Source organism: Hemiscyllium ocellatum, chromosome 26 (assembly GCF_020745735.1).
Source record: "Hemiscyllium ocellatum isolate sHemOce1 chromosome 26, sHemOce1.pat.X.cur, whole genome shotgun sequence".
Lineage (NCBI taxonomy): Eukaryota > Metazoa > Chordata > Chondrichthyes > Orectolobiformes > Hemiscylliidae > Hemiscyllium > Hemiscyllium ocellatum.
This window is the reverse complement of record NC_083426.1, coordinates 40,907,480-40,922,062: the sequence shown is the minus strand read 5'-3', so window position 1 is coordinate 40,922,062 and position 14,583 is coordinate 40,907,480. Positions and strand designations below refer to the sequence as shown.

Below are 14,583 nucleotides of genomic sequence, written 5' to 3'. Positions count from 1 at the left end.
CCTCCTCATCACAATTCTTCTAAAGGATCGTCCCTTCACTTCACTATCCAGCCCTCTTAGCATCCTGTAAGGCTTAACCAACTGAACCACCGCACCCCCCCCCCCCCCCCCCCCCCCCCCCCCCCCCCCCCCCCGCCCCTGGCCAAAGTCCTTCGAGTACAGATCTAGACTACTCATTCGCTCTTCATATGACAAGCCCTTTGTCCCAGGGATCATCCTTGTAAACCTTTTGACCCTCTCCAACACCAACCCCCTTCCATCACCCTTGTATACTGCTCATGATATTCCAAATGTGGTCTGACTAGACCCTTACACAACCTCAGCAGTATCTCTCTGCTTTGGTATTTTATCCCTGGTGACATGAATGCTAACACTGCATTTGCATTCCTGTCACCTGAGTCTGCATGTAAACCTAAAAGAAATCTTGAACCACTACTTCCAAGTCCCTTTGTGCTCTGGATATCTGAAGCCTTTGCCGATTTAGAAAATAGTCTGGCTTCTTGTCTTCGTACCGAAGTGCATAACCTCACACTTTTGCACATTGGGTGAATTGGTAGATTGAATTCATTCTCCTAGTGTGACCAAGTCCTTTTGCAGTCTCCCTGCTTTCTCAACACGATCTGTCCATCCACCTATTTTTGTGCCACTTGCAAACTGATTAAATTTATCTGAATAGGCAAAAATTGATTGTGTTTGAACCCAGCATAAAAATGTTATGTGCTGCATGTGACTTTGGATGTAGTCATTGGAAGGTATGTACAGGTCGTTGTCTGAGTGCCATAAGATGGCTTTCTCATTCGAGAGAGACAACTGGTGGTGTGTTTTAACCTGAGGGTCACCATGCCTCTGGCAAGGTTGAGACAGTAAGAATGGTTGGTGCAGAAATTGAACCCTGCTGTTGGTGTAACTTTGCATTGCAAACAAGCTGTCCAGCCAACTGAGCTGAGGTATGTATCAGGCACTAGGTTCTCAGCCTTGGATTTGCAGACCATTTTCTCAAAGGTCTACCATTTCAGTTTGTAAACAAGGAAATATCAATTAGCAATATCTAGCTCAAACAGCAATGAATCTGATGCATCATGACAACAATCTTGAGCTTCTTGTATGAGCATATTATAATTCTTACTCTATATCTGCAGACAGTATCAAGAAATAAGCCAAACTGAATAAGAAACAGATTAAATATTTGATTTGAAGTTTTATACTTTCTGTTCAGCCCCACTGAGAACCAAAAGTGTTCTGAAGTCCGGAACAAAAATACGCAAGTCATGAGAACAGAACATGTTGCCTGCTCACTTTGATATGTTTTCTTTCTGTTGGCAAGCTTCACGCTCCATATCTGTTTCTTGTCTCCGACTAGGTCAGGCAGTCTTAAAATTACAACAAATCTGTGCGTATGTACATTAAAGCAAAATTTAAGTCCAGAAAAATGGAATGATCTGTTTCAGCAAACTAACCTTCAATTCTTTTGGAAATAAAACTGTTATCTGAAATCACTTGTCTCCAGAAATGTGCCTTCTATTGAAGGTTTGAAACTGTACACAGCAGCTCTTGGTCTCGAGATGCTCCTTAATAATCTTTTGACTTAATTTGATACATTATACACCAACATGAAGGCAAAGAAGTGGGTGAGTCTGTTTCCACTCCTCTCCCACAATCCTGTTAATGTAGATGAGTTTAAAATAACTTTTAAATTGATAAGTTTACTATTTCCTTCCTCACCTTTTATAACTAGTTTCAGTTTCAATCATTTGTCCTCCTTTGGGTTTTTTTCTGTCATTGCAACAGTTTCAGTCATGAGTCCTTTCAATCTAGTCAGTTTCTGTTACTTTTCTCTGTTCTTATTATACAACAAATATTTGAGTTCAAACCCTTACATTTACACAATGTCCCTTTAGAAACCCCACTGCAACCTGTTTATTTTTAAAAAACCAATGATTATGGTTGACAAATCTCTTTATGTAGGGCAAGTGTTTTAGGTAATCACCATGTTGAGATCCTCCATACTTCAGAATCGCATGAGAACAAAATACAGGTAGACAATCCTTTATCCGAAACCCTCGCGACCAGCTGTCTTTTGGATTTTGGACTTTTTTGGATGAAAGATTAAATGACATTGTAAAATTAAAAAAACAAACAGCAGGAGCACCTGTGATTACTACAAACACAGACAAAATTGATGCCTGCCAGTGCTGGGCCACACTGTTCCGTCACGCCTGAGTGACGTGGGTTGAGTGGGTGTGGAGTTGAGTTAACTGCACACTAAACAGCGTGGTTATTGAGAGAAAAAAAGTTCAGGAAAAATCTTTGGATTTCGGATAAAGGATTGTCAACCTTTCTCGCAAATGTTGTACCTGACCTTTCACTTATTTCATGACTTGTGAACTAGTAGCAACATGAATGATGGAGGCAACTCCAGCATCAAAAACAATCTTTTTTAACAATGTAGAGAAGGCACTTGTTTTAACATCTACTGAGTTTTACTATCTTTCGTGATTGGAAGTGTAAAGGATATGTTAGTCAACTGTTGTTCATAATTATTAATGGCATATTTTAAAAGATTTTGGTGCATTTAATTCCTAGCTGAACCACTTATTTTTCATTCCATTTGCTTCAAACTCAGTTGCTACAAACTGTGGTTGCACTGTAATGAACATGTAAATTAAGGTGCAGCTGTATGAAAAATGATGCCCTTAAGTGGAATTACTGTGTTGGTGACAGTAGGGCCTTCATGTCTAAAGGGAGGTGAGGGAGAAGCACCAGCAAATTTATCCAGTTACATTGGTTTGAAATTGAATCGAGCCAAGTGATTTGGATGCGAGGAAGTGAAGGAAAAGGTGTTCCTATGCTGCCAGATTTGAGAAGATGAGATGTTAGGACTGAAGTTAACAGCACCAAAAATGGTAGAGATGGAGGCAGTAAATCCATAAGAAACAGGAACTGGAGTAGGCCATTCAGTCCCTTGAGCCTCCTTTATCATTCAATAAGACCATGGCTGATTCAATATTTCTTATGTCTGCTTTTCTACCCTTTCCTCGTAATCCTTGATTTCCCCTACTGATCAAGAATCCAGTTATCTCGGCCTTAACAATATACAAGGACTGTACCCCCACAACTGTGGCAAGAAATTTCAAGAAACTCAGAAAAAAAATACTGGAGCATTGGCAGGCATCTTTCCATCTTCTTTGGCCACAGGTGAGCTCCCAGAGGACTGGAGAATAACCAATATTGTCCCATTGTTTAAGAAAGGTACCAGGGAAAATACAGGAAATTATAGGCCTCTGTAATTGGTGGTAGGGAAATTTATTGGAAAAGACTCTCAAGGACAAGGTCTTTACACCTTTAGAAGCAAGGTAGACAGCATGGTTTTGTGTGGAGGAGATTGTACCTCACTAACTTGTTTTGAGTTTTTTGAGGAGATGATAAAGGTGATTGAGGGAAAAGCGCTTGATATTGCCTACATAGACTTTGATAAAGTCTTTGACAAGGTCTCTCCGGGCAGACTGGGACAAAAGGCTAAGTCATTAGGTATCGGGGGTGAGCTGGCAAGATAGATACAAAACTGGCTTAGTCATAGGAGACAGAGGGTAGTGGTGGAAGGATGCTTTTTAGAATGGAGGTTGTGACAAGTGATGTTCCAAACGGATCAGTACTGGACTTTTTGCTGTTCGCAGTTTACACAAATGATTTGGAGGAAAGTCTTGGCTTGTCTAATTAGTAAGTTTGGAGGTGATGCAAAGATTGGTGGAGTCGTGGATAGTGAGGAGGATTGTCAGAGGATACAGAAGGAGATAGATCCATTTGAGGCACGTGCAGAAAATGGCAGATGGAATTTAATCTGGACAGATGTTAGTTGATGCATTTTGGATGGTCAAATTGAGGAGGAAATTATACAGTGAATAGCAGAAACTTTTTAGGAGTATTGATTTATGGAGAGGGATCTGTGTGTTCAGATCCACAGATCACTGAAAATGGCAGTGCAGGTAGATAAGGTAGTTTTAAAAAAAGAAAATACCCACAGCGTGCATGCCTCCATCGGAAGGGGCATAGACTATAAGGACAGACAAGTTTTGCTGCAGCTTTGTAGAACTTCAGGTAGGCCACATGTTTGCATACAGTTCTGGTCACTGCACTACCAAAAGGATGCGGATGCTTTGGAGAGGGTACAGAAAAAGTTTACCAGCATGCATGCGGGATTTTAGCTATGAAGAAAGGTTGGAAAGACTGGGTTTGTTTTCATTGAAACATAGGAGGTTGAGGGGTGTCCAGATAAAAGTTTTTATAAAATGGTAATAATATGGATAGAATTGAAAGTGAGGCTTTCTGCTAGGGTGGAGGGATCAATTACTAGGGGGCACATGTTCAAGTTGTGTGGGAGTTGGGGTGGAAGTTTAAAAGAGATGTGCAAGGCAAATTTGTCACAATGAGTGTCTGGAACATGCTGCCAGAGATGGTGGTGGAAGCAGACACAAGCAGTATTCAAGAAGCACCGGACGAATGCATGAATAGGAAGGGAATTGGAGGGTTATGGATCCTATAAGTGAAGGTAGTTTTAGTATGGACGAGCTAAATGTGTCGGTACAAGCTTGGAAGGCCAAAGGGCCTGTTCCTGTGCTGGGTTTTTTGTGTTTTTGTTCTCTTATTCTAAGAAATCCCTCCTCATGTCAGTCATAAATTGGCAACCCTTAATTCTGAGACTCTCCATGAGGGGAAATATCCTCTGAGAATTTGCCCTGTCAAGCCCATCAAAAAACCCATCTGGCTCAATGATCATCTCTCGTTCTTCTAAGCTCCAGTGAGTAGATTCCCAACGTGTTTTAGCCCTTGCTCATAAGACAGTCCCTCCATACCAGGGGCCATCCTGGTGAACCTTCTCTGAACTGCCTCAAATGAAACAACATCTTTTCTTAAATAAGAGGACCATACTGTTCTCAGTACACCAGAATCCGAGTCCGAGAAATCTAAAGCACAGAATAATGCCATTCAGCCTATCAAGTATGTGCTGATCTAAGATGAGCATGTAACTATCCTCCCATTTTCCAGCATTTGGACCATGCTTTCCAAATGTTATGAAGATTTCTGCCATTTCTATCTCTGCAGACAGTGAGTTCCAGATTCCCAGCCCTTTCTGGGTGAAAAAGAAATTTCCTCATCTCCAACCCTCTTGTCTTAAAACCTTAATTCCGTGCCCCCTTGTCATTGATCTCTCCACTAAGAGGAAAAGATCCTTTGGTGTACCCTATCTGTGCCCCTTGTGATTTAATACTTCTCAATCGTGTTCCCCTTTCAGTCTCTTCTGTTCCAAGGCAAACAGCCCCAGTCCATCCAATCTCTCTATAATTAAAACTCTCCAGCCTACGCAACATCCTGGTTAAACACCTCTGCATCCTCTCCAATGTAATCACATCCCTCTGAGGTTGTGGGTTGCAGAACTGTGCACAATACTCTAGCTGTGGCCTAACTAATTTTTTTTAATGCAGTTCCAGCAAGCCTCCCAGCTCTTAAACGCTATGCCTTAGTTAATGAAGGCAAGTATGCCAATGCTGCCTTAACCATTTTATCTATCTAATGGAAGTTTCTTGTTAACTTGAAGCTATCGAAGTTATGGTCATTAGGTTCTGATGCAAATTTTTTTATGTAACTCTCTGGTATAGAGTCATACAGCATGGAAATAGAACTTTCAGTCTAACCAGTGTATACAAACACAAACCCAGGTTAAACCAGACCCATCTGTCTGCTCCTGGCCCGTATCCCTACATATATCTTTCCTATTTACGTACTTATCTAAATGTCTTTTAAATGTAATTGCACAAACAGCCACCACTTCCTCTGGAAATTCATTCCACACGTGAACCACCCTCAGTGTAAAATTGTTAATTAAAACCAAACACCTAAAAAAAAGCTCACGCCGCTTCATAATTTGCTTAAAATGTGAGTGACAAAACTTGAACTTTCACTATTTAAAGAAAAGTACAATTTTAAAAAATTGCCTCCATGTCGTCTTTAAATCTCTCTCCTGTTACACTAAAAATGTGCCTCTTAGTCTTGAAAGCCCCCATCCTAGGGAAATGTCACCAACCATAGATTAGATTAGATTAGGTTACTTACAGTGTGGAAACAGGCCCTTCGGCCCAACAAGTCCACATCGACCCGCCAAAGCACAACCCACCCATACCCCTACATTTACCCCTTTACCTAACACTATGGGCAATTTAGCATGGCCAATTCACCTGACCTGCACATCTTTGGACTGTGGGAGGAAACGGGAGGAAACCCACGCAGACACTGGGAGAATGTGCAAACTATATATACTTGTTATTTTATAAACTTCTATAAGGTGGATTCTCAACTTCCTATGATCATGTGAAAAAAATCCCAGCCTATAAGCCTTTCTTTAACTCAAACATTCCATACCTGGCAACATCCTGGTACTATGCTGAACCCTGTCCAACTTAATATTCTCTCTATAACTGGTGACCAGAACTGGTCATAGTATTCCTGAAGAGGCCTCATCAATGTCCTGCACAACCTCAACATGACTACTTAACTCCTAGACTCAAAAGAGTAAGCAATGAAGAGGGTGCCAAATGCTTTTTTAACAACCCTGTCTATATGTTGTTACGACATGGAAGTTGAACCCCTGTGTTAATTAAAACCAAATGCCCAGAAAAGCTCACCGGTTAATGTGAGTGACAGAACTCCTAACTTACACTATTTAAAGAAAAATTACAGTTTATCTTCCTAAATCTAATAGTGAACATTAGACAAAATCTATTCACAAATCTAAGCCCCCTTTGCTTAATTGCTTATTATCTGGCCCGAACTCTATTTTTAAAAAGATGCTATTCCAATAGCACACTTATTAAACGTTACATTAACTTGAATCTCAAAGACCACGCCGTCTTCTGCTGTCTTTAATCTTCTAGCTGCTGATCTTCCTGGATCATCGATATCTTTTGTTTTACTGGGAGTATGTTTTATGTGAAAAGGTACTTCTGATAGTGTTTTCTAATTTCTTTAAGAGCAAGATGTTAGATGGGCAGTTAGCTCTATCGCTGATCGAAGGCAGTTGTTCTCCCTCTAATTTTCAAAATGTTGGGTTTGTATATCCCCCATGATACATTAAATTCTTATTTGGTTGGTTTCTAGGTATTTAAACATTCAAATTCCATTGGCTTCTGGTATCCTGGGCATAATTTAAACTATTGGTTAAATTTGAATGGTTGTCAAAACAGCAACCAAAATCCGGTATCCAATTAACAGCCATTTGCTGCATGTATCCATTTTGGAACAACTTGTCTCCCAGTTTCTCAAATCAACCAGCTGAGCCTACATGTTAAGTTTACTTCAAAATGCAGAAAATGCTTCCTATTTTAAAGTGAACATACATGCTTTCGACTTCGTAACAATGTGATGCATCATCTTTTGGTAATACTGAGGTATTGACAATAGGTGCAGGAGTAGGCCATTCGGCCCTTTAAGCCAGCACTACCATTCATTATGATCAAAGGTCTCAATACTTTTTAGTTTTATTTAAAGTAACAACCATTTTAATCAGGGATTCTGGATTCTTAAAAATAACTCCTGCATTCATGCATCGCTGTTCGTGACCACAGGACATCTCAATGCTTAATAACCAATGAAGTGAAATTACTGTCACACTGTAAGGATCACACAGAATATGGGTTCAGCGAATGCCTCCAGCAACAATATCGGAGTGACCACATTGTTTCTTTTGAGGTGGGTGGAGAAGTTTGATTGGCAAGACTGAACTCTGAACTGGAAATTCTAGAAGAAACCTATTTGACTTGGTATTAATGTTTCACTCTTCAAAGATGCTACCAGACCACTGATTATTTCCTGCAATTTATCTTTATTTTGGGCGATAATTTCCCAGGGCAGATGGGTCATGGGTTTAGCACATCTGAAAGCTGTCACTTTAGACAGTACAATCCCCCCTCAGAGCTTCACTGAGAGAGATTGCTTTGATTTTGTGCTGCAACCCTAGTGACACTTGAACCCTGACTTTGTGATGCAGTGTGTGCTTCCTACTGAGCAATGGTTGCTGTTTGTACAAACTCCACATTTGGATTTGAATGCATAATGATATGGATTTGGTGTTGATTTTGTAGTGTGTGCTTTAGAGGTTTGCTGTTTTGTGATGCAGGATGTATTTGTTTGATTACATGTAGGAGATCCCAGTGCGCTTTTGAAATAACACATTTTATCCGATGTTTCACTCTCCATCAACTCCAAAACCAAACTGGCCTGTTTTGATTTGCAGAATCTTGCTCTGCGTATATGAGCTATCGTCCTGGCTCAGATGATGTATGAAACAGTCCAAAAGTAACCAATTTGCTGTCAAGTATTCTTGGACTTGGTGAGAATATGGAAGATACACTCTAGTCAATCATTTCTGAAATTCTCCCAATGCGCAAGCGTTGGTTTGAGTTATTCTTCAACAATTTATAATTTTGACTGGATTAAGCTAGGGCAGTTTTCACTTTTTAGTTTAATTGTGATTAGATGCATCTGTAAGAAAGGTTAACCATGTAACAGTAAGAAAAGTAAGGTCAGGAGTTTACAGCTTTGTTTTTTTTTGTGTGGCTCAAGCTAATGGAAATTTAGGCTGACAAATGTGGAATTGCTCTGAGGCAAAAAAAATTCCTGAGAACATTATTTATGTTTTAAAACTGTTTGGATTGTAGCATAAACTGTGTAACAACAGACATTTGGATATATGATTAGATTACTTATTGTGGAAACAGGCCCTTTGGCCCAACAAGTCCACACCGACCCCCCCCCCCCCCCCCCCGCACATTTTTGGATTATGGGAGAAAACCGGAGCACCCGGTTAGTGAATGTCCTGGACCACTGAAGTGTTCCCCAACTGGGAGGGAACACTCCAGTCTGTTGATTGTTATGCGGTGCCCATTCATCCACTGCTGTAGCCTTTGCTTGGTTTCCCCAATGTACCATTCCTCCGGGCATTCTTGCCTGCAACGTATAAGATAGACAACGTTGCTGAGTCACGTGAGTACCTGCCACGTACATGGTGGGAGGTGTCCCCACATGTAATGGTGGTGACAGCACGTGTCTGTCTCCTGAGGAGGTCATTACGGTTCCGTGCTGTGGCATGTCGGATCTGGCGGTCGATGAGTTGGGCATTGTACTCCGTTCTTGTGAGGGCATTCCCGAGTACTTCCAGGTGTCCGTCATGTTCCTCTTCATCTGAGCAGATCCGGTGTATGCGGTACAGGGCTTGTCTGTAGGGGATGGCTGTTTTAATGTTTTGGGTGGAAGCTGGAGAAGTGGAGCATTGTGAGGCTGTCTGTGGGTTTGCGGTAGAGTGTGGTGCTGAGGTGTCCATCCTTGGTGGAGATGCATGTGTCCAAGAATGAGATAGTTGAGAGTAGTTCATGGTGAGTTTGGTGGGATGAAACTTGATGTCACTGTGTAGTTTTATCAGTGACTCCTCACCATCGGTCCAGAGGAAGAAAATGTCGTCAATGTATCTGGTGTATAATGTTGGTTGGAGATTCTGCATAGAGAAGAAGTCTTTTTCGAACCTATGCATAAAAATTTTGTATATTGGGGTGCAAATTTGGTCCCTATGGCTGTTCCGTGTGTCTGGATGAAGAACTGGTTGTCAAAGGTGAAGACGTTGTGATCAAGGATAAAGCGGATGTATTGTAGGATGGTGTTTGGCAATTGTTGATGTTGAGTACTGAGGCTGTTGCCACGAAGCCATCATTGTGGGGGATGCTGGTGCAGAGTGTGGAAAAGTCCATTGTGACAAGGAATGTTCCTGGTTCGACTGGTCCATGGATGCTGAGTTTCTGTAAGAAATCCGTAGTGTCGTGACAGAATCGGGAGATCCCCTGTATAATGGGTTTCAAGATGCCTTCCACGTAGCTGGAGAGATTCTGTCACATAGGGTCCCATTGCCCGACACGATGGGACGTCCTGGTATGTTAGCTTAGTATACCTTTGGAAGTAGAAGTCTCCTACGCGAGAAGTATGTGGGATAAGGGCGCTTGGGAACTCTGAAGGACTGCATCCAAAGTTCTGATCAGTGTGTTTAATTCACGGGTGTGTTCTTTGGTCACTGAGAACTAGGGAAGGACAGATCTTGGAGTGCATGCCTTCAGATGCAGGAAGGTAACTCGATGGATAGATAAAGTGGTTAAGGCATTGAGTAACCTGCTTGATTAACTGAGGTGAGGAAGCATTTGGTGGTTCTGTTGGAACTTTTTTAAAACATTGGTTTGACCATAGTTGGAATGTAGCATACGGAGAGGTCTGAAGAAGATTTACAAGTATGTTGTGCGGAGTTCATGTTTCACATTAAAGGTTCTTTATCAAAATAATTCTTGCAAAGAGTCATCAATCTGAAATGCCAATTCTGACACCCTCTCCACAGATACCTTGAATCCTACTGAGTATTCCCAGCATTTTATGTATATCTTCCTTTCTCTGCGATGTTTGCTGTTTTCTTTCCATTCTATTTGCATTTACTTCCCAAACTTTGCCATCTAAACAGTAGTGTTTATTCATCTTTCTTTCAAGAATTTTGCTTCATGTCCTTTTTTTAAAAAGGCAAGCAAACAGTAATCTTTGACAAGACTCATAAGATTGTGTCTAAGTTGCACTTTTACATACCTTCACATTGTTTTTCACGTGTGAAGATGTGTCTATGCATTCATGCTGTGATGCATATCGTTATTCTAATTCGTATGTGCTTATACAGTCTAAGTTCCTGAAATGATTTGTGCTGCAGCATTCAGTTTATGATAACCTACTTATTGTTTGTTTGTCTCCAGTGAATATGGCTTTGCAGAAAAGGTGGTGGAAGGAATGTCTATTGTGGTGAATTCCATTGTAGTTAAAATTGAAGCAAAAGCTTTCAATACTTCCTTTGAACTGTGGCAACTCCAAGGCTACAGTGTGAATCCGAAGTGGCAGCAGAGTGATCTCCGATTCACAAGAATTACAGATCCAGAGCGAGGGGAGGTAATATTGTATTCAGAGTCATTTTTTCCAGCTCTTCACCTAATTTTGCCGTATCATTGCTATGCCTGTCACTGTCTTAAAAGCAGTGGGATCTCCTATGAATGAACTAACTACTATCAGTAGACAAAATCTATATCTAAGGAAGTCCATTGATTAAGCATTACAGTGGCCCTGTACAACCTTGTTACGTATAATAGCAGTGTTTTCAGTAGCAAGAAAAATGGGAGCGATTTTAGCTGATTTGTTGTATTTGTAGAATGAATAGCACTTTACAAATTGAATGATTTGCCATCTTTAAATTTAAAAAACATTGCATGAAAATCTCTTGGTAGAAGTGTGTAAAATTTTTGTCAACAGGTGGTTATGCATGAGCCATACTTAACTGAGCATTTTTGGTTTCCAAACCAAGTTATTTATAACTGGTCATGTGGTTACATGACCATGGATGAAAGTTGTGATATTGGTATTCAAATATAGAATTTAACGGAAATGGGTAAGCTACCAGGTGTATGATCAGTTGTACAATTGACATGGTTTGGAAATGCTTAATGTATTCCTTTTCCTGTCATTGGGGAGCTGAATTGCACTTGTAGAACAAAGGCAGCTGTTCTAGAAAAGCACAAAAGTAGTCCATCTCTTGTCCTCTCAATGCTTGTGTTATTCTGAAACAATTAACTTCCTGACAATGTTACTGATGCAGTTGAGCTTAGCACCTGTACTGTGATGATAAATACCTGGAGAATAAAGTTCAAGAATTGAGGATTCATAAGAAGCAATGTACCTTGTTTTTTTTTCCTTGTCAGCACTGGATCTCTGTTAAAATCATGAAGCAGAGTCAAAGTGGACACCAGTGAACATAATGTGCAGCTTGTTTTTTCCTAAGCTGAATAATATTTTAATGCCTCTATTTGCATCCAGGCTTAGACTTTCATTTCAAATGGTGTGCTTGTTATAAACCATATATTTGGCAACTAATCTTATTACCACACATAAGTAGGCCAAAAACTTTTACGGTTGTGGGAAATCCAATTGCATGTTATTAGTGACTATGATTTTACAGCAGAGAAAGCTAATGAGCTAAACAAATTGCAGTCTGATTTATAATATTCTAGTTGTATGTTTGCTCGCTGAGCTGGTGGATTTGTTCTTGGACATTTCGTCACCCATGCTCGGTAACATCTATGAACTTCTGGTGAAACACTGGTATTCTGTCCTGTTATCTGTCGCAGTTGGTTGTGATAGGTGATATCATGTTCAGTTCTTTTTCTGAAAGATTGGTAAATGGAGTCCAAATCTGTGTTAGTTAATGGAGTTCTGGTTTGAATGCCAGGTTTCTCGGAATTCCGTTTGGTGTCTTTCTTAAGCCTGTCCCAGATGGATGCGTTGTGCTAGTCGAACTGGTGTCTCTCTTCATCTGTGTCTACGGATATCAGTGGTAGTTGGTCGTCTTTTTGGTGGCTAGTTGGTCCTCCTGTATCCTGGTGGTGAGATTCCTGCCCATTTGTCCAATGTAATGTTTGTTACAGTCCTTGCAGGGCACCATAATAGCCCACAAACCTACCACCACACTGGCAGCCTGCAGGACAAAAGTCATATACAAAATATCCTGCAAAGGCTACGACAAACATTACATTGGACAAACTAGCAGGAAACTGGGGACCAGGATACATGCGCACCAACTAGCCACTGAAAAACGTGACCAATTATCACTGGTAGCCATACACACAAGTGTAAAGGGACACCAGTTCAACTAGCGCATTACATCCAACCTGATGAGAATGTGTATTGGGTATAAGCAGGTAGGAAAAGAGTTAAAGTTGAGTTTTGTGAAAAAAGAGGTTCTGCTGAGCATGACTCAGATCAGATAACAACTTGCAGTTAACAATCTGGTGCTGGAGGCAAGGGTAACAGGTTAACAAGGTGGGAAAGCATTCATTGTGTGGAGCCACTTCCCAATATTGGAAGCATTCATTATGTAACTTCAGTTTAACAAGGTGAAATTTATTCATTAGTGACGCTAGTTAAGGTTAAGAGCATTCATTGTGTAACAGTAGATGGTTTAATCTTCACTATTGACACTCGCTGATTGTAATAGTCACCTAATTTAATATGTACGTTGCCTTATCTGGGATGCTCCTCCCTGTAAAATGACTATATAATTAATTAAGAAACTGCTGTTGAAGCGAGAAGACTGAGAACTCGTCCCTGTGCACGTGTGATCGTTCTGTCTCTCCCTCTCGGGCCCAGAATAAAGATGAAGAAGTAAAACTACATGGTCTGAGTGTTTTGCTTTTTGGGGGGGGGGGGGGGGGGGGCGTGGAGGAGGAGGTGAAACAGGATGACACTGGGATAGGCTAAACAAAACATTGGAATTCCTAGAGGCCTGGCATTCAAATCGGAACTCCATAAAGAAATATAGATTTGGACCCCATGTACCAACTTCTCAGAAGCAGAATATGAAATTATATCACCGACCACAACAAACCGAGACAGATAGCTAGCAAGTGGGTCAGAACACCAATGCTTTGCCAAAGGCTCACTGATGATGTTAGCTAGCATGGTAACAAAATGTCTGAGAACAAATCCACCAGTTTAATGAGCAAACTTATAACCTGATCCACAACATGAGCTACAAATCTACTCCAAAAACTTTTAATCTTCTGTAAGACTCTGAAGCAATGAACAGGAGAGGGTTCAGAAAAGATTTACTAGGACGTTGCAGGGACTGGAAGGTTTGAATGAGAAGGAGAGGAGGCTGGATAAGCTTGGATTTTTCTCATTGGAACATAGAAGATTGAGGGGTGACTTTAGGCATTTATAAAATGAGGGCCACACAAGATGAAAAGCAAGAGTCTCTTCCCTCAGGTGGGCAAGTTCCAAACTAGGCAGTGTATTTTTAAGGTGAGAGGAAAAAGATTTAGAAGGGACCTGAGGGGCAACATTTTCACACCCCGGTTTTTATGTAAACTGCCAGAGGAAGTGTAAGATGCAGATACAGCTGTGACATTTAAAAGACACATGGACAGGTGTATGGATAGAGCTGAAAATGTGTTGCTGAAAAAGTGCAGTAGGTCAGGCAGCATCCAAGGAACAGGAAATTCGATGTTTCGGGCACAAGCCCACGTCGAATTTCCTGTTCCTTGGATGCTGCCTGACCTGCTGCGCTTTTCCAACAACACATTTTTCAGCTCTGAAACTCCAGCATCTGCAGACCTCACTTTTTCTCCTCGGTGTATGGATAGAAAAGGTTTAGAGAGATATTGGCCAAATGCCGGCAAGTGGGTCTAGTTTAGCTTGGGTTGGCATGGACTAGTTGGATTGTGTAGTCAGTTTCCCTGCTGTACGACTTCATAAGTTGATTTTCAAAAGTAACTGAAGTCAAAAAGTTTTTCTTGGGAGAATGGAATTAAGTTGCACCACCTTGCAATAGTAAGATTCCATGCTTGCACCAGTTGCATGAACTTTGCTTTTTTTTTTAAATTGTATAAATAAAATAAAGAGATTATTCTATCATGGCACCGCTGATCTTGAGGCAGTTTCCCCCTCCTTTTTTTTCCCCCCCCCCAAAAA

At 40.9% G+C, this 14,583-nt stretch overlaps 1 protein-coding gene across 2 annotated transcripts in view; it reads left to right on the top strand.

Moving 5' to 3' along the window:
• The window catches only part of bltp3a (bridge-like lipid transfer protein family member 3A), a 108,597-nt gene that overhangs the window by 38,563 nt on the left and 55,451 nt on the right, over positions 1–14,583 (top strand). For both annotated transcript variants that reach the window (XM_060845542.1, XM_060845540.1), the window contains exon 5: positions 10,824–11,013. In XM_060845542.1, the coding sequence (XP_060701525.1) occupies positions 10,824–11,013 (190 nt within the window). The remainder of the gene's footprint in view (positions 1–10,823; positions 11,014–14,583) is intronic.